This window comes from Falco rusticolus, chromosome 5, assembly GCF_015220075.1.
Source record: "Falco rusticolus isolate bFalRus1 chromosome 5, bFalRus1.pri, whole genome shotgun sequence".
NCBI classification, from domain to species: domain Eukaryota; kingdom Metazoa; phylum Chordata; class Aves; order Falconiformes; family Falconidae; genus Falco; species Falco rusticolus.
In genome coordinates, this window is record NC_051191.1 from 33,852,778 (window position 1) to 33,874,426 (window position 21,649).

General features: G+C 39.2%; 1 protein-coding gene across 1 annotated transcript in view; it reads right to left on the reverse strand.

Annotated features, from left to right (window-relative positions):
* Nucleotides 1-21,649, reverse strand: part of TRHDE (thyrotropin releasing hormone degrading enzyme) — a 211,542-nt gene that overhangs the window by 39,527 nt on the left and 150,366 nt on the right. The window contains exons 10-12 of the mRNA XM_037390250.1: nucleotides 15,793-15,881; nucleotides 6,785-6,918; nucleotides 6,631-6,686 (exon numbers count right to left, since the gene is read on the reverse strand). Of these exons, the coding sequence (XP_037246147.1) occupies nucleotides 6,631-6,686; nucleotides 6,785-6,918; nucleotides 15,793-15,881 (279 nt within the window). The remainder of the gene's footprint in view (nucleotides 1-6,630; nucleotides 6,687-6,784; nucleotides 6,919-15,792; nucleotides 15,882-21,649) is intronic.

Consider the following 21,649-nt stretch of genomic DNA (forward strand, 5'->3'; position numbering starts at 1 on the left):
TGGTAGTCAGAGGCAGTAACTAAGGGAGCTGCTTAACATACCTGTTTGCCTCTGTGTTGAACTATCAGCAAATGTGATCAGGAGTAATAATGAAGGCTGGAGTTAAATTCATTTAAATAGATCCTATATGACTGTTTATAAATACCCAAGCAAAACAAGGTCAACAACCCTGGATCTGGCTGCTGAAAATTTGAAACATTTTGAAGTACATTAATTGGGCTAGATGAGAACTTCTACCTTTGTCACCTACTTATCATCCAGTCCCAGAATTTTAAAGGGTCCTCAAATGCCTTGACTTTCCCTGACATTACACTGAACAGGACTTTAAGTAACACAAACAAGTGTAACATGAAACCAATTAGCTCATATATATTGGAAGACTTCAAATGTTACAATAAATGAAACAATCTCTGGAGAAGGAAAAGAACAGTGATGATCAGTTGAACTCCACTGTTTAGTTTGTTATTGCTGTGGTTTAACCCCAGCCAGCAACTAAGCACCACGGAGCCACTCACTCGCTCCCTGCCATCCCGCAGCAGGATGGGGAGGAGAATTGGGGAAAAAAGTAAAACTGGTGGGTTGAGATAAGCACAATTTAATAATTAAAATAAAACATTATAATAGTATCAACAACAATGACAACTGTAATGAAAAGGAGGGAGGGAGAGAGAGTAATAAAACCCAAAGGAAAAAACAACAAGTGATTTACAACACAATTGCTCACCACGTGCTGACCCATGCCCAGCCGGCCCCTGAGCAGTGATCGGCCCCTCTTAGCCACCCCCCCCCCCCCCATGAGCATGACGTTGTATGGTATGGAAAGTATAAACTAGAGGACTAGTTACAAGATAACTCTCAGTTTACAGAAATGTTCAAGGCCAGGTTGGATGGGGTTTTGAGCAACCTGGTCCAGCGGAAGGTGTCTGTCCCTGCCCATGGCAGGGGGGTTGGAACTAGATGATCTTTAAGGTCCCTTCCAACCCAAACCATTCTGTGATTCTGTGATTCTGGGAGGTGGTGTTGCTTCAGGTAGCTGAATGGATAATATGTTGTTGTCGGAGTCACAATACTTCACATCTAGGAATTAACTTAAGGAACAAGCAGAGGCTTGGCTTTGATTTGTTGGTGTGTGTGTTGTATGTGTATGTGTGTTGGGTTTTTTTTAATTTTTTAGAAAAAAAATAAAACAACGATATGATTTTCCAGGTTCCAAAGGCTATACTTTAACTTCAACGTTAACTGAGACTTACTTTTAAAATTAATTTCTCTGTTCAAGTTGGTGAGAAGGTGATCTAGAGTGAGCATTAGATTACTTCAGTATTTTACTTCTGGAACCAACCTTGGAGTCATAAGCACCTGCTGTTAAAGATAAATTTGTGTCAAGGGAGAGAATCTGGATTTATATGTTGAAAAGTAGCTTGGCACTGCCTTTTCCCTTACCCTCAGACTTTGGTTTCCTACAGTCAGCAGAACTCACAGCTTAGAAAGAAGCAAGCCAAGAAGATGTGATTAACAGCAGGAAAACAACCTTCATAACATCATGTATCTGCACCAGGTTCCTGGCTGTGGCCTGGTGAATGGAATCCTGAGAGGTGAGAACTCTCATGAAGGTCATCTCCAGCAGGGAAGCCGCTTAGGTCACAGACAATTCTGAAAGAGTGTTTTTTTTGCAGCTGCTTGTTTCTGACACAGCTCCCTATATTTCTGAAGTCTACAGGGGCAGGCTTTTCTGGCCTAAAAAAAAAACCATCTGAAGAGAGTATAGCTCACTCTCCCCCTCATCTGTGAAGGGAAATGGACAGCACTCCAACATGGCCATCCGGGACTGGAGCAGAAGAACAATTATTTAACAACACTGCTTTATGTTTTCTCATTAATCCAGTTAAGAAAAAGCTTCCAATAAACATCAAAGAAATGCTGCTAAGAATATGCAAGAACTACTGCTAAGCTTTATCTTTGGCCTTTGCTAATGTGTAACCAGAGTGAAGTCTTGACATGCACTGTTCTGTCCCCAGGCCTACGACCCGCCTGAAAAGGAAGTCAGGAAAATGCCCACAGAACGCCACCACTATCTCTTCAACCATGGAACAGAAGACAAGGTATTAATTGACAGCAAGGCATATTGTCAGCATCAAAAAAGGTTTCCTGAGCAACTAGCACACAAACCAAGCACCTGCCGCCTTAATACGGCAAGCTGACGATGGTGCAGGCATGGTCAAAGGGTGATGAGAAACACATTAGGTTTCAAGAGACAAAACTGATGGATTCTTCCAGAACTGGAAAGAACAATAACTATTTTATATGACAGTAAAATAGGTATCCACAGTCACATGTGATCCAACACTGATTAACACTGAATACAAACCAGATCTATTCCTTTGACATAATATTGGATTAAGTCAACCGTTTAATGAGGGGAAGAGAATATAAAGATTTAGAGGCCAGCAAGGAAGAACTAGGGGTGCCACAATACTCCTGACATTAGGAGGGTAATTTATCTTATCCTATGTGGTTAAGTGGCTTTGACAGGTCAGGTGCACGTTTCTCTCCATTAACTGTCAGTCTACTGCAAGGTGACAAGCTCAGATTTACAAATCTACCTTTGGGATGCTTAAAGTGGGAGGCATCCCACCTCACATACTCACTAACTGACCCCTTATCCTAAGGAAAGAGAAAGGAGAAGCTGACAACATTACACTCTCAAGAAACAGGAGGATCTTTGTTATTTCCTGTAATACTACTTATTGGAGCTATCTGAACTGCCCTCTTCTCAGCTTAAGCTTAGGAGAGAACGCAGCTTTCACAATGAACACATCCCATTTACTATAATAAACATTTTCAAATTGTACTGAAATTCCACAGAAAACATACAAAACAAAAGATAAAGGATCTTCAAGAAGAAGGGAAGATATAGCACCAAGGTGCTGTTCTTGCTCAAGAATTTGGGGCATGTATTTTCATAAGCTACGTTACTTCCAAGGCTATAGTTCCCCAGATCCTCAGGGTGTGTGCAGTACTACAGCTGAGAGCAGAATTACACCTAAAAATCTGAAAAACAAACAAGCTTGCAAGACTCAAACACAGTGAGCAAGCTCCAGCTTTCTTTATTGTTGTTATTCAGTAAAACTCTGCTTGATTAATTTTATGGAACCAAAAAAACACCACGAAGGAAGAAGGAGGAATGTATTTCCATACAAAATGGGCAAAACCTTATGAAATTAAAGTTATAAAGCTTAAAATACTCCTTGAAGCTATCAATTCGTTTATGTTATTTATTTTTGTGAAGTCATTATGCTGGACACTAAAAGGCTAATAAACATTCTGGAGGAATGAAATCAAACACACTTTTTTTTTTCTTTTTTTTTTTTCTTTTTTTTTTCTTTTTTAAAAAAGTGGTGCTCCAAAATATATGAGCAATTTTTTTCATCTTTCTCCAGAGTTAAATATTATTAGATTTCACTGAAGGTAAGACCTGTACTTGTTCCACAAACAAAATCAGTTAGCAGTAAAACTACACAGAAATATCATGTTAGGACACACCATATTAGGACAGTGGAAAGACTGAGTCAAACCTTTCTGGTGGGGACTGCACATTATATCTGTATCAAGTTCAACAACACACTAGGGAGTATTTCAGAAGTTTCTAAGAAGGACAGGGTATTTTGAAGAAACAGTCTCTTAAGTACATTAAAAAGAACTATTCATGTTAGAAATTCTTTTAGAAAGGACCAGCACGAATTTAAGAAGTTACGTTTTCATTTTTGTATTATTTTATCACTGAAAATAACAGCTAGGGATTAAAACCAAAGTATGTATTCCACAGTACTCTCTCTGAAAATGTGTATCTTTATAGTTGTAGACAAGGAGATAACACGAGTGCAGCTAGGGACCACATCTTAGGACTAAATTACCCTTAAAACCAGCCAGTCTTCTCCGAAGCCAGGTCTAAACTACCAATTACTACCTCTATGCCTGGTCAACAAGGCTACTCACCTCTTCTCATGTCACAGTCAGAGACAATCGTATGCATTTAATCTCCCCATCACGTAACATTATACGGGCAGGGAGAAACACATGCTGTGTTTAGATTAGCTGCTTTTAGGCCGATGGTGGCCTTCTGAACACTGACTTTTTGAGGAAACCGAAAGGGTCTGTGTGATTTTGGCAGCCCTTGAAGCTTGTTTTAGGAACACCGCTGTGTCACGTGGGAGCACCCGACACAGCAGAGGCAGCCGTGCCACACTACCGTGTTGGCATGTGATTCCCCGTTGCCTGTCCCACCAAGAGCTTCTCCATCTGCTTTCATAATAGCAGAAGTTCGGGCACTCTGCCATCAAGGCCTGCCCCCAACACACTCCTCTTCTAACAGTCTCTTGATGACTTTCTAGTCCTACTTGTGATAAGGGAACAGAGCAAGTATTAGGCCCATTCCTCATCTTTCTTTGTCTGGGAGAGGGGAAATGAAACAAAAAATACCAATATCTTCGTAAAAAGGTACCAAATAGTCAGCTAGCTAATTAAACTTACTTCAGCATCACTATAATGGTCTGGGTTTTTTTAACAGGAAAGATAATAGATGAATAAACTAAAAAAAGTATACCCTACATGGCACATTTAGTCAAGTCCACATATCTTACTGTTACTCTTGAAATACGGAACATAAATCTACTGTTGTAAATATACAGATCTTTCCTCCACCCAGATTGGCTTGTAAGGCATTTACTCAAGGTGACACTACTGATAGGAGTCTGTGCAGAGATTTTAAAGAAACAGGAATCTAGCTATGTATCCCTGTTGGAAGAATATTTCCTCATAAGTAATATCTATGCATGCACATGTGTATACACTGCCAATATTTAGCTCAACTACTTTTTTCCATGGTGCATGAGTAGCAAATGCAGCAGCAGTCTGCTGCAGCTCATTGTTATCAAAAGAAAGTCAAGTTTTGACAATGTGAAATCTTGTGAAAGATTTCACAACTCTTTGGTGTAGTTACCTCTGGAAAAGCAGCAGGATCCAGTATCACCATAAAACTGCTTTGGAAAGCAAGTGGGGAATGCATTACTCATCCAATCTGTGGGTGGATTTTAGATACACAAAACTTGGCCAGACAGTGTAGGATGGGCTTGCCTTTATGCTTCATGAACAAGACATCCTAGAAGACTGGCTTGGTACTGACTCAGAAGAAAAACACTCACCTACAAGTACAGGTTTAAGAAACAGCTTTTTTTGGTGTCTGGCTTTTCAGGGAAGTCTAGCCACTTCTGACTGTGTTCAGTGCATGGGAAAAGAAGAAAGCACCATACTGACTCTGTCTGACTGCACACTGCTTTTCTGAGGTGCCAAAACCAAATAAAATCAGAACAGACTCTTACATCACTGAATATTTAGTGTTCTTCTAACTGTCTAGATACTTCAGAATATTCTGCAATATTCTACTAGTCTGAGAGTACACAAATCACAGTCCTTCGCTGTTGCCAATGGGAAGATGCTATGGGGCAAGAATGAAGGGCAGTGCAAAAAGCAAATGGATCCTCCATCTCTCCCCATGATGTCTCTCCCTACTATGTCTCTGGACTGTTAAGTAAAGGCCATATATTCAGTCTAGCACTGGCAGCAGGAACAGCGTGGTAGGGCACACAACTGTGTTTTACTGCAGCGATGCTGGAACATCACTGAGTGATAATTTCTGTGTGACACTATGCTTGAATCTCAAAGATCTCCGGTGACCGTTTGTAGTGAAATGTACCTCAGTACTGCCAATTCTTGCAAGCCCCTGCTCAAATATGGCTATAAATACACCAGCAAACAGGAAAGCCAGTAGTATCAGGAATTCTTTTCACACTGCCTTTGACATCACAGTGTTTTATTGAGGCAGTGTTCCCAGGTACCTCAAGAATCAAAAGTTTGAAATGTTCCACTACTTTCCTCTCATTTTACACTTTCATTATCAACATGTTAGATGTCCTGTTTTCAAAATGGGTACAATTCCATCGCCTCAGTTCATAAAGAAGGCGTTACCTAACCAGCACTGTATGTGTTAATTCTCTCTCTAATCATAATAAAACACAAAATGTTGCATAAATTCCAGAAATGCTTAATGGAACTCTGATTTTTCATTCTGCATGAAAAGCATCACACAGAAAAAGAGTCTGTTCTAGCAGATTACAAGGAAAGAAAGATATTGGAGAAATGATATAAAAGTACAAGTCAGGGCAAAAAAAATTACTGAAGCTTGAAGATGCCTTGCATCACAAATTAAATACAGAATAAGGGTCAGTTATAAAAAAAGAGAGGTAAGGCATTAGGGAGAAACAGAAGAAAAAACCCTCATTCATTAGAGAAAGAGGAAAGAGATTATTTATCTCCGAAGTGTTAAATTGAACTTGCTGCAAAATTGATCAGACCTTTCCAGACTCGGAAATACCCTACGGCAATTATTGATCAAGAGTAGTGAATGGGCTACAGACCATGTTTATGTGCCATACAAAAAAAAATAAAAGGGAGCGGAAAAGAACCAAAGCGTGTTTAAAATATATCTAAGTTGAAACACACTCAACTGCTGAGTTAATGACTGCATGACTTATTGCAGCAATGTGTATGAGGATAGATTATTTTCAGGAAACATACCTGGCTAGATTGAATGCATCATCGATCAAGCCTGCTCGATTACTGACAGAGATAACCTGTGAGGGCCAAGTACAAAAATTGAATCATTTAGAGTGATGAAACTGTGAAGGTTCACCTACCAAAGCAGATTTTAGGGATGAGAAGATGAGCTTACCTCATGGTTCCTTGTTAGCTGATTAATGAGCAGCCTCCAATTCCTAATATCATAATTAACTCTGAAGTAGCCAGTCTGGTTGATGTTCCCCAGCAACCAATTTGCCTCTTCCAAAGCAGGAATTCTGTGGTGTTCTGGAAACAAAGAACAAGATGGGAAGGGGACTTGGTTTTACATTTAAAAATTCTGAAGGTGTATCTGTTAAATTCACTCCTTATTTAAATATCCATGAAAGCAGTAAAATTAATTTAAAAACTAACAAAATAATTATGAATGATTAATAATTTCCTTTATCTGTTCTATGCAGAGAGACAGCAGCTGACATTCCTATGGGGACCTTTTACCCACACAGAATCCAAGGGTGTTTTTTTCCTGGCAAATAGTATTTATATGAGAGCTGCCTATTTTAAGTCTGGTACCCTGATGCTGGCTATGCTAAAATAGCTTTCTACAACTGTAACTCAATTAATTCAATGGATGTGCTATAGGAAGAAGACTAAGTCTGTGATTAAAACAAAAAAAATCTTAAGCTTTGCTGCATGTAGTCAACGTAGCTTTTATATTTGATTTTAAATTAAAGTATTTCCAAGTGTAGAGCTTCCAGCTGCTAACCACTGAGAAGCTCCCCTTTAGAGCTATACCAATTAACCTTCTATCAACTAACCTGTTCTTCCTCTTTTCCCTCTTTTTAAGTAATCAGTTCAGGGCTAAAAGTCTAAATTTAGTCCAGTATTTGTACAGTCAGGCAGTCCACAACTATTTGCAGGATTAGAGATTTCAACAACAAAAAAGCCCTGAACTCACATTGCACACTTCTTTCACTACAGAAATAATCATCATGGAATGAAGCCTCAGGTTTCTATGTCTCTTGAAGAAGCCTTCAATCTATAAACTATTCCAACAAAACTGATCATGAAACAGAACGCTAGAAATTCAATGTTTTTTTCTACTATAATAAAATTAGTTTGTACACTGTTGACAAAAGGAACGATCTTCTTATGCATTTTTAAAATAAAAAAGAAATACATAAAATTTGTTTTAAACATAATTCCATCAGGGAATTGTTTGGTGTGCTTGAATTCCCTGAAAGTAACAAATAGGAAAAAACCTTAACAATATGGCCTTAACAATTCACACGTACTATCTAGTACCTAGACTTCAAAAAATCGATTTGTTTCAGCCTTTCCTATAAAAAAAGTGATTTCTGAGGAAATAATAGATGACTATGACTACAAATAAAAGTTATGCTTCTGCCTGGACTAAATATCTCTAGCAAACACACAATTAACTATCATTTTAAGGTGCAAAAAATACAAAGAACAGCAAGACCCCAATCCTAAAACCACCTAATTATATGTTTAACTTTAAACTCATGGAGTCGAATTATGCACGCAAATTTAGATAAAAAGCTGCAGGATTAAAAAAGGAAGTCCTCTTCTTACCTAGGTAGTTCTGACATCATTAAAATCTCTTAAAAATATGCTTCTTAGAAATATTAAGCCCAGAATAACTCAGTTATTGCTATTCAATTCAACTGTTACTGCTCTTTTAGGGTTTGTCTGACTCACACCAGTTCAATTTAATTATTTTATATAAACAAATGAGAAAAAAAATACAGATCCCTGGTTTTAGTTAAAATATTGATTACATCCATTTAGTTATCTGTGATAAAGAGCCAAGCAGGCACATTCTTTAGGAGCCAATATATCCTGCAGAAATGGGACTGAATGAGAAAACAAGAATTAAATGCTAGAACTCTGAGGGCTTTCTAGGCATTCCTACTGTCAAAACATCTAAGCTGCTTTTGCCACGCAATCTGATTTGGAGCAAGATTTAACACCAGGTGTCCTTCCTTCCACAAGGGTCTGTAAAACACTGGACTATACAGTTCAGTCCTAAGCAAACTCTCTTAAGGCTGCTATAGTGAAGTTGCTCTTCTGTTTAAATCTTTTCTTCACTGAACCTGAAGTTAGAATCACCCAGTTGCTCCAGCCTACTTAGGGAAGACTTGAATCCTGGTTCCTGTGTAAATCACTGAATCTTCTATAAAGACAAGTATTACTGTAATAATACTTTAAAAGATCATTAACAATTTACAGCACAGTGATAAAGGCACCTTCTTAGAACAGGTTTGGATCTGCTGTAAAACAGGGAGAGAAGGAATTTGAATCTGGATCTACCCCGTTCTATTTAGTTTGCCCAGTTCAATGCTGTGGATACAGTCTATCAGCGCCTAAACCTCAGCTATGTTCCTTATGAAGCTAGTGAGCTTCTGAAGAGTAATAGCAAAAATACCCAATTCTGTATCTAGGAGAGACTGTTGAGGGAAACAATGACTTTTAGAGTTTCTCTGGGTCTTCAGAGGCATATTGCCGTGTGGGGTCAGGAGCACGCTGTTCACACCGGGCAGAAAATCCTACCACCTTGATGTAGTAGTTTTCTGCTCATGTTTTCCTGTTGCAAACTATTAAATGCCACCATCCCTGGCACCATCTACTTCTAACTGGTTAATGCCTACACCTCAGATACCTAAAAGCATACCAAATGGGCTATAAGCACAAATTAATCAATATCTGGGTAAATAAATATATTCAATGGAAATTTTCAAAATCAGATGCAATAAAAAAACCTACAGATGTTTTTTCTTGTCTGAGCATTTTTATTAAATTTTGATCTCCAAAGTCAGGAAAATAGTTATGCTTTAATAGAGTACTGAATGATAGTTGCCAGTCAAATGCAACAAGGTCAAAATAACCTATTTCACAACTAACACCTCCAACACATATTGCTTTAATGGAGAACAGTAACTTTTCAAAGCTCCGTGGCATTATTGCTGTCTTGGTCCATTTAAATCCAACCATAACCTCTCATCATTATTTTTCAGTAAGACCACTCATGTGTTGACCTCCTGAAATACAAGACAGGAATCTTTCATGCCTTTCCAGCTCATACAAGGAGGTGGTTATTTTAAGGGACTGCCTGATGCATGCGCTTCACATAGTTCTATGTAATTTAGTGGAGTTTGGTGTTTGAGTCTATCGATTCTCATGCCTCCTTATAATTTTTTTTCTTTTGATGATTACAGCACCGATAATTTCTATACACCTGGGTAACTTCTCCACTTACCACAAAGACATGTATTAGTTTCCCATTAAAAGTGTTATAGTTAGGGAAAACATAGTCTTTCAGTGTTAAACCCTATATTAAACCATTCATGACTTTCTAAACCACAATAAAGATTTCATTTGGGAAGAAATCTATCTCTGGTGGGTTTAGTTCACCTCTTAAAATTCAATCTAAAATATATATACAGTTGTATTTGAGATTAAAGGGAACTCTTTTTAATCTTCTTCCATCAGAAAGTGTTTCTCCATGGTCATGTTTTGCCTGGATGCCTCAGGAAATAACACTGCTTTGAAACTCACAGTTCTGCCACATAGATATAGGAGACATTTAGGAGGAAATTGTTAAATTTTATGGCATTTGTTTTGAAGTAAGAAAAACAGTTAGGGTCTGATTCTCATTTTGTCTGCTCTGAAAGTGTGAGACACTCCTCCAGCTGGTGCTAACTGCACGTGGTTTGAAGCTCTGAGCTCTCCCAGCTCTGGAGCAACTTCAGCTCCATCAAAACCAGCAGGAATGATGGAAGCCTGCTCCTCCACATGGCAACATGAGTGCCTTGTGAAGCAGCTCTGGGCAAAGGGCACCCCTCTGCAAGACACTACTCCAATGCGACAAGAGTGTGGGCTAAACACATTTCTACCACTGTTTCAAGTGTTCGGACTCACAGTTGGTATTTTAACTTTTCATTTTATACAACCCCTAGCGTACTAGGAAATTGGTTTATGCTGGTAGGATCCCTACTGGGAGAACTGACTCCATTTTCCTGCAAAAATAACTGCACAAGGGTAGCACAATTTCATGCCAACAACAGCAAGTGAAATTTTTCTGATGAAAATATTCCACGAGGAATTTCATCACAATATTTTGTGAAAATATACTGGCTTCCACTAAATTCTGCAAATCTTTTTGCAAGAACTTTTCATACAGGGAGAAGGCAAACCAGAAGGAAAAGTTCTTTCCATCTCACTTGCCATGATGCCATAGTTCCATGTTGAAAAAAACCCCAAGTTTTGGTATAATAAATAACACAACAAATGGAGCACACATCAGTAAATATGATCATGTTCTGGCTCACATACTCTTTCCTCAGACTACTCTTCCATCCATTAACATTCCTGTATGATGGAACTGCTAATGTCTGAAGTGGTACACAATGTAAGCAGCAGTCTTCTGACAGGATCTTTGCTCAGCTGTTGGGATAAGGGGAGTGATTCCGTATCACTGTTAAAACCATGCCAGGATTGCAGGTCATATATTCCTGGTCCTTACTATGGCTGGTGAAAGTTGTAAAGCTGGACCTGCATATTTATTTTACTTCACAGTGTTTCCCTTCCTCCTGCTTTTGAAAGACAAAAGAGCAGAGTCTGGAATCAACACAGGTCAAGTTCAACAGCTGAGTCTCAGAAAGGAAAAAAAAAGCGTATTTTCCTAATGCTGCACTAATGCTTCATTCCCCAGTAGGCAGCCAGCAAACCTCAGCTCAGAAGCAGCTGTCTTCTACAAGACACTTAATGGAGGAGAATCAGACTGTCAGGGGGCTTATTATCTAGTAGGAGGTGGCATAATGTAGTAAGTTGGGACTTGCTGTTTGGAAGGCAATTGCCCTGTTAAACTCTCCTTCCCCCATCTCATAGCAACCCTCTGGAGATACTAAGAAGAGTCTGAATGACAGTCACTTTACCAGAGGCAGAGATATCCATGAGAGGAGTATTTCCCTGGGACTTAACAGATCAGCCAAGTTACAGGAGGTGCGGACAGAAAGGGCAGGGAGGCAGACTGTAAAGCTGCGTCCATCACTTCAGCAGCACTTGCTGAGTCACGTGGAGATGTTTCCTACCTGGAGCCTAAGCACCAGAAAAATCATGCCCAGGGAATGGCAGGTATGCCTTTATCCAAAGCCTTGCTCATCTGTTTGAAACGGATGCTAGCTAAACCTGAGGTTTGAGGTTAAGGTCACTTCTCCCAGATCCACAGGACAGGTGACCCTGTGCTTCCACACTTAGTATGCCTTCGGCAGCAATCGCCAACACCTTCCCGCCAGCACCACTAAGCAGTGATTTTGTGGGGATGGGCTGAATTCAAAGCTGGTCCTTGACTTGCTACCCACTACCGATTTTGGGCTGATCCCAAAACAGTGTGGACATAATGTTCAGCAATCATAAAAGAGGTAACTTATATAGGAGAAACAGAAACAAGCTCCGGATCTACGACAGAGCAGAAGTTTCTAACACCAGTGATTTCCACAGTGCCAGTGAAATATATCATTCAGCAGACCTGCAAGACTGTAGCCCAAAGAGCATTGCAGCCAGCTTAGCGTGATGTCTCTGACCTCAGCATGGCTAGGAAGGCTAATCATGAGATGTCTCCTTTGTGACTAATTTAGTTTTCAGAGGTCTAATAGCTGTCACTGGCCTGAAGCAGAACAGCCTCATCCGTGGTTATGGGGAGCGAAGAGGGAAAAAGCTGGTGGTGACGTATCTGTGTAGCACTCTGAAAGCAAAAGAGACAGCTCCGTTTCACATGCCCAGACAAACTGAGCCAGTAAAAAGGTCATCTGATGGCTGGTATGTGAACTGATGAGTAGAAAAATGGTTACATAAATGCTGTGGTTCACTGAGTAAGGAGAAGAGAGACTGGCAGAAGCACTTGCAAAATGAGAACCTTCCAAAACTATGACTACATACTGTCCACAAACGTGTGGCAAGCTACACTAAATATGAAACATCTTGGAGATTATGCACTTTGTCAGACATGTTGCCAAGGCCTAGCACCGTCCTCTCTACAGGATTTGTTGCAAAGGACAATGGATTACATCTCAAAAAGACACTGCATAGTTGTAATTTCCAGTGTGTCCCTTCACCTTGGTGTGGTGAAAAGTGGACAGAATGAGCTCTGTTGACAGCAGCTGGGATGACCTGCATTATCTGAACTAACCCTGCTCAGCATATTGAACAACCAGTGATCTTGTGATGGTTTAACAGATCTGCATGCCTCACCATCTCTATTATGTAACCAGACATGGCCAGGGTGAGTAGACAGCAGCAACCCAAGCATCCTACATTCAGTGACTTTCACAAGACTGGACAGCAGCCTCTTATCCCTTGCTCATAAAAATGTCAATTGGCATCCTACAAGATCTTGATGAGATGATGGACATGGTAGCAAAGAGGATACAAAAATCAGTAATCCTTTCTCTTGCCCTTTTGGATATTCATGAAGGAAGAGACTCTTCCATCAGTAAATAATTATCCCTGGTGAACCCTAGTGCAAGGCAGGGGGTGTACTCCCCTGGGAAACTACCACAATAAAGGAATATTTATTGATGTCAATATATGTAACTACTTGAAAACTGCTGTGGTTTCATTTCTTTCAGGTAACACATAGACAAGGTTAATTTTATTGAAAAAATTAAGTGATATGCCAAGATATCATAATGGTAGTCATTAACTTGGACCCTCTTCATTATTGGCAGCTGAAATGAAGTATGTGGCCAGTATTACTTGACAGACAACAGACAGATGTTCATCATCTCCTATCCACTCTTCAGGTTACACTGGAAGCTTCTTTAGCACAGCAGTTTAGTCAACAAGAAGGAAGCACCTGCTCCTTCCTAAAGAGGGCATGGAAATCATCCTCATGATCAGGATTTCCTCCAAACTTGAGTATCTACATTCAATTACAATCTCTTGAAGAACAATGTGACCCTCTCAATATTCCAAATATCCTCTGGAGTAGTTTGTTTCACCTCCAGCTTGCAGAGTTGTTCCTAGACTACTTGCTGGGACAACACTGAAACTGTGTCCTCTGTACAACAGAAAGTCTTCAGGATTCTTCCTATCCACAACAATCATGCCACATCCCCATGAAACAAACATACCAGCGGCAGAAAATCTCCAGAAGTATCACAAAATCATCTATAGCAGCTCCAATACATAACAGCACATACAATGAATCATACGTTCAGTACATCCAGGGATGTTCTTACTAACTTTTTTTACATTGAGGAGTTCTTCAGCTGAGCTAGACAACAATACGTAGAAGCAAGAGGACTTCTTTGCTGTAGTCATAAGTTTACAGTCTCATTTTCAGTGAGGCACAGCAAGTGAGTGAGTGAGAAAGTAATGGGGAAGGACAAGGATAATGACAATAGATCACAGTGGCATTGATTCGCTACATAGAAAACTGATGACTCAGAAAGGTTCCTCTTTAATTTCTATATAGCAGCCACCCCAAAATCATTGCTCACACCGGCCATCATTAATTTGTTGATTTCTTGAAGGCATTCCGATAGGAGCAGTAGATCTTAAAAGAGTGGGTAGAGGTTTTATAGACTTGTTCCTCCACAGCACTCTGCAAGTAAAAGGCAATGAAGAAGCAACTGTGCAGATAATAGTAATATACTGAACTTTCAAGGCAGGAGTGAAGGGAAGGAGGCATGCATGTACAACCTAATGAGATGAGATGAGATGAGAAGAGATGAGATGAGATGAGATGATCAACTCTCTCTGAAGGCAGTGGGAATCTTTCTATTAACTTCAATGAGAGTTCAATCAAGCCCTAAAGGACAAAAGTAGAGCAGGTCATTAAGGCAGACTGTGAAAGTGCAAACAGGTTTTGAAGTATTTTGGAGGTGTTAATATTAAAAAGTATGGCCAATATGATATATTTCTGTAAAGTGAGGCAGCATCTGTATGCCCTGACTAGAGTATGTTTCCTGGGTATAAAAAGTGCCCTGGTCCTGGCACATTTCTGGATGATTATGTCATGGGGACAGCATCAAACATATTACGTTCTGACAGGCTGCAAACAATCTGGGAAAAGAAACGCAGACTTTATACCACTAGAAGGTTGGGATACTCAGATTTCCACTGATCGTGCACCATTCATTTTTAGTCCTGCTGGCTGCTAAGCTCAAAGTTACTATTATCTTTCAGTGACTTATAAAAGGGAAAAAAAGCAAAAAACACAGGCTCACGCAGGTCTGACTCTTTCCTCCCTCCAATTAAATTTCTGTCAGAGGGAGGTCTCTATACCCTTCTAATTTTACAAGGAGTCATCAGTTCTCCCTCTACAGCCCATGTGTCAAAGGGATGTTTGGATCCTTCTTTCCCCTTCTATATAATCACTCCACTCAATCTCCATATTTCTTCCCTCACTCTCTTCAATTCCAGTCCAAAACTGTCGCATGAACTGCTAAGGAAATAGACAAATATTTCATTAAATTTCTACCATGGAATTCTTGTTCTAGATGATAAAAAACCACTGGTGTCTAGCCCTAGCTGTCCTCAGGACAATAGCTATTACGATCATGTAGGAACAGAGGAGGAAGAAAATAAGAGTATACAGAAAAATGCACTTTTGAGGCCCAGCATCTAGTTATCTAATAGAGAGAAGAAATACTTTGATAGATCAATAAGGAGACTTTTTAATGACAGTAAACATTTCTTAGCCCTGGTTCAGACTACAGATCAGAGTTCAAAATGCTAGAATTCTAAATACTTTGCATTTACTAAGTAATACTTATCAGATGTTTTGCTGTAAAGATATTACATTTAACTTTCACCAATCAATAAAGTGAATAGCATTCATCAATTATTTGATATGTGTTGCTAAATATAAAACACTTAGCACTTAGGTACACGTTCTATGTAAAAGCTTTTCATTATACTGTCTAATTTCTGCGATTATTATAGATCTTGCTTGTTGCTCATCCTTAACTCCTCCTCCCTCCCTTCCCAACTCTCCTTCTTTTGTAATTCATTTCAAGTAGCTAAAACTGCGTACAGAGTAACTAAACAATTATCTAGGATCAATTCCAAAGAAACAGTTGAGGAAAACACAAGTATGCTTTATGAGATTCCACTGGGAGGAAAGTTTATTTTTACCTGATTTGTTAGACACCCATATAATTGCCTCTGATGAGATGTGGCTCGTATTTCCTACTGCAATTGTTAATGGAATCTGCCACAAGTAGCTGCAAGACAAAGGAGGGGGAATCTAAGAACAAAAATACTGAACTGATTCTTCTCACAGCAATCAGGGATCATGTCAAAGAAATCAAAACACAATTTCAGCAGCAGTGTAAAGATGTGGATTCTAACAAGTTACCTTGATTTTGAAATGCATTTGCTATTAGCAATAAAACAATGAAAAAGTCATTCATCTTAAAAAAAATCCTAAATTATATTTTACATTTTTCACACACTATCATCACATGAGGGCTTTTTGCAAAGCTTTCCTAATTTAGCAAAACGATTCACAAAAGAGGAAATAACGATTTCCCACAGAAAGAAAAATACTTTTTTACATTTACTTAGAAAAAGAGAACGTTCAGGTAAAACATGCTTTGATTTATAGGAATCCAAAGTTTAAAAATAACATACTCTTCTAGCAACTCCTCAAAAAGCTATGATGGGCTTTCATAGCTGCTGGTTTATAAAACCAAAATGAATGGGATGGATATCCACTTCTTTGCACCATTTATTATCACTTACATGTATGCAAACCGGACAAAACATGCTATATGTGGATTTGGAGACATGCTGGCATAATCAGACCCCAACTTCCTTACAAGGTATCACAAAGCATTTCTTATATGGAATAAATCTTATAATATACCTAAGACTTTTATATCTTTATCTCAGTAAACTGAAATTGACTGTATGAGGTCAATCTTTTCGGGGAGAGATGGAAAGGATGAATTCCTGTGTGTTTTCATTATCACCTCTCTTCCTGAACTCTCAAAACTATCATTTCACCAGCAAGTGAAAGAACAGACGTTTCCCTCACAGGCCTGCCAAGTCATACTGTACACCACTTCAAGGGGAAGCACTCAGTAATGGTACAGATGGTACCTCTACCTAGGGAGTATGTGTGTGTCTAAGGATGGCAAAAGAATGACCCCAATTCAGATGTCACCACACGCTACCACTTTGGTATCAAAGTAGTATATAATTTTAGACTGATTGCATTAAAATGGTGCAATGATCAGTGTGGTCAAGTTCTCAATGTGTACATCAGCTCCTCTCCTGTCAGTACACAGCATTGCAAAACTAGGCTATGGTACTAAAAAAAAATTTGTTTGCTCCTTTCCCAGAAGCCTGCTCCACTGAACTACAAACACCACCCAAATGTGCCACAACTGCAGCCAACACATGCTGGCTTGCAAGGCCTGCCTTGCTGGCCTCACCCGGGGGCTGGGGGAGAGAGAGACCCCTGCCCTGCTGGCCCTGCTGCCACGCATGGCTCCCAGCTCCCCACCAATTCACAAAGAGCCTGCATGCATGGGGCTCTGCAGCGCTCAGAACAGAACAACATGTGCCGGGAAACATTTGTCCATACAGCAGGGATTCAGCAAAGAGGGGGAGATACTTGGGAAACTGTACAGCTGAAAGAGCTATGAGTGACACTAGAAAGAAAACATGGCGTTTATTGCAATATGGGAGAAGAAAAATGGTCCCATGTGATTTTGGGTTCTCTGAATGTTGGTATCATGACACACTAGGAAAATTATTAGATCTACTCATGCACTGAAGACATGGTCCACATAAGCACATACTCTGGCAGACACTTTTTAGATCATTAAGCTGTGACATTTGAAGATGTTACTGCCTTTATCAGTCTGCCCACTCCTTGTACTGAACGTTACCATGCTCCATAGCACAGCCAGCAGAAAAAGATGTCAGCTAGTGCATTAGCTTCTCCAGTTCTCAGTCTGGGGTCTTCACACAGTTACCTTCATTGTTGGCTTAATTAATAATCTGGACTGAACTGGAGAAATTCGGTGAAAACATGTATTGTATCCTGCTGCTTCTGCTACAGTGGCAGTAACTTCTGGGTTTGACAGGTGATGGTAGTCAGGAGATGCTGCGAAGTGATGCACTGGAGAATATTCACTACTCTCTTAAATACCTTATGCCTTACTAGACACCCACCAAGGTTTTAGAGTCTGTCCAAAAAACTTTAGGAAACATATCCTCTTTAAAAACACAGCCAGTTCTAAATACTTTTCCAGAATGAAAAAGATGCTGTCAAACTGTGATTGAGAAAAATGAGGCAAAATTAAGCATAAAGCTTGTACATCGTCTGAAAGAACAGGAACTCTGGTATATGAAAAAAAATAAATGAAAAACTACATTTGAATGGTATTTTTATGACTCTTGAGATCAACTCCTACCGAAAAAGTTAAACTGCACAATAAAAGATACTAAGAACTGCCTGTGTAGCTGATTTAAACAGATATATACACATACACAAACATTAATGTATGAACATATACATGGACACCTTTGATTTTGAGAAGGAACTTCATAGAAAGATAGTCTGTACATTGCAATATCTATACAGACAAGAATTTTGTATTACCTTATACTATTTTATGTTACCTCCAGTCAACGTAAATCCTATTGAAATAAGGACAGATCTTCTGCTGAAAGGTGACCTAGATGTGGAACAGGAGTCAGACAAGCTACACATCCTCAGAAAGCAGATGTGGATTTAGTTGGGAAGATTAGTACTGGTAGATTGAACTTTTTTCTCCCCAAGATGAGAGACCTCCTGATGTTATTGGCACTCTCCAGAACCTGCAAGTCTCATCCTCTTGGTTATTGGTTTACCAGGTGAATCACAGATCTCCTTTCAATAGACATCTCCAGAAACTCATTTTTCCTACTTTATTGCTGCTGTTCTCTTTATCTGCTTTCTCCTTCCAGTCTTCCTCATTCTCAATGAAACTTCTGACGCTGTTGCAGAAGCAGCTGTGGCTAACTTTTTCATACGTATGTGAAGGAGATGTATTTGGCTCTCCTTTCAGGAATTTTCATTAAGATTTCTCCTACTCACCATGTTTGAGTGACCTGTATAGACTCTGTTGTCCAGGTGTGACTAGGAAGAAGTCCTATATTTTTTTTGCACTTTTCTATCACACTTTTCTACTTTACAGAGATAAAAGGAAAAAAGGGCCCCACTCACCTGTTTTCCTCCTGCTTTGTCTGAACGTAGTATATATCTTTTATTTATTCTTTATACATTGGGAGCACCACCAGTTTGGTCTAGCTATGTATTTGACCAGGGAAAAAAGCATCCTGTTCCACCTGGCTATCCACTGCCTGCTGTGACGAACCAGTGCCAGTGAAAACAAGTATCTAGCCTTGAGAGCCCAGTGGCAAGGGCAGCAGGACTTGAAACAATCTGTTTGGACCTCCTGCCCTCAAGAATATGTCTGCAGGAATCAGATGCCTGTTCAGGTAGCACACTCAGTCCCTGGGTGAAATGGAGCTAACGAACCAAGTGTCCAATCTGCCCGAGGTGCTGCTGAGCTTCAGAGGGATCTGCACATAATACCCTCTGGATACAAACTTTGTCACCTTAAGAGTGAGCTAAAGGCAGACCACTTAATCAGGGGGAAAGTAAGGGCTATTTCAGGAATTTAAGAAACCAACTCTGAGGATAAGGAGGAGAGAAATCTAAAACTGGAACAGACATGGTAAATACAAACTGTGACGAGCATAACACTGTTCAGTCATAACTGTCTTAAAGAGATGTAGGAAAGAGGGATCTTGTTAAAAGGTAGCATAAATAAGCCTTCTACTGTTGATTTACATGTGAGAAACTGTTAATGTGAAATAGTTACATTTGACAGGATAACATGCACAATTAAAGTGAATGCATTGGTGCTTCTTTTTTTTTTTTTTTTTTTTTTTGTAGCACCACCTCAATGCATACATAATAGCAAAGCATGTTAGCATCTCCATTAAGCTTAAAGAATTATCAGAGTGTCTTGTTTGATAAAGTAATACAATCTTGCATCTGCCAAGGTACATGCAATACTAGAAGCTAGCTAATTATGCTGCTTGGATTATATAGATTTTTTTTCTTGACCATTACATAATGACTACGTAGCCAGTATTAGTGTACTTTACCTCATTCAGAAAATGATCACATTTGTGATGAGTACTTGCATATTCCTTGACTTCCAATTAATAGGAATTGAGATCCCTTTGTGGGCAAATTCTGAGACCATATGGTGTTAAGCAAACATGATGCCTCACAGTTCTGTCTCTGATGAACCGTAATGTTCCAGTAACACTGGACTGTCAGTGGAACAATTAGTTGGCTGCTTCATAAAGAGCTATGCAAAGCCAAAAAAGGGCAGTCGTTTATTTCCTCTACTGACAAAACAAAGATCTCAGATCATTAAAAAAGAAAAGGGAAGGTTCTTGGAGTGTCAGATTTTGCACACTTCTACTTTTTCACATCAATGAACTTTTTTGCTGAGATGTAAACCATTTCCAAGATTCATCTTCCCAGTAACCATAACGTGCCAAGCTTCCACCCACTGCCAGCAGTGAATACCATGTTCTTCCAGTGGCATTTCTCCTTTCTCCCCTGGATTCAAAACTAAACAAAGTTCAGCTATTCCTAGTCATTACTCACAGAACAATGAAGGTATCTGCTCAGTATTCAGAAGCTTATTACCCCTGGCTCCATTGTGAAGAGTATACAAGTAATATGATTGCTTCATACAAAGTGACAGAACATCTGTACCTAAAATACCTAAAAAAGCAGGACTTAGCTTACCTTTTTTTTGAATGAGAGAAGAAGTGAACAACCACATCCCTCTCTACATCCTTCTGCTTTTACAGACCTCTGAGTTAAAGTCTCCTAATCCATCCTGCTGTTCTTTATACAGAAACTATACTTAATCCTTCTTATTTTCCACCTCTGTATATTTTCTATCTATTATACTCTTTTCCGGGTTAGAAAGCCAGGCCTGCCCTCACTGCTTTGAAGGCATGCCTGCCATGGATTAAGAGTGGCATAATTCTTGTCTCTTCTACACTTTTTATACTTTTTTTAATTCTCCATTCCTACTAATCCCTACTGTTATATTTATTTGCTTGACTGTGTCTGCACACTGAGCTGGTGTTTACAGAAAATTACCTACCACAACTCCAAAATGTCTTTCCCAAGAGAGAACAGTTTCTTCTGAACCCACCACTGAGCATCTAAGTTAGGACTGTTTTCCCCATATGCATCAACTCATTATCAGCATTAAGCTTCATTGGCCATTTTATGACCATGTCAACCAGCACTGAGGAATACTTCTATAATGTTGGCAATTAACATTTGGATTTACTACCTTCACAATCCTCCTATTATCAGAAAACTGTCATCTCACTCTTCCATGCCTTTTATCACATGACTGAACAGGAAAAACTTCATCACAGGTTTCTCAAGAATTTCACAGGTTATCGCTCTCCACTGAGACATTCAACCATTTAATTTCTCACTTTTTGCTTGTATTCCTTAACTGAGATCTTCCCTCTCATCCAAGTACACATTATTTTCTTTAGGAATCTTTAATGAGGAAGCTGAACATCAAAAAATACATAAAGAATAGTTAAAATGACAAAAGGCTAGATACATCTAGATATAGAAGACATCTATTAATAGACTTTGACTATATTCTTATCTAGAAAATCAAAGGGGGAGAACAAGGTACAGACTTGAGAAAAAAAATACTATTTTTTAGTACTTCTAACAACAGAAGAATAAGGGGCAAAATTAAAATGCTATGTACAAAAAGCAAATTAAGTGATCTGCCTTTTAGCAGGATATAATGAGCATAATTATTTTAAAGTGTAGTAACAATCATTAACTTCAATCACAGAATGATTTAGGTGGGAAGAGACCTTAGGAGATAAAGCCCTCCGCTCAAATGCACCAACAGCAACAGGAAAA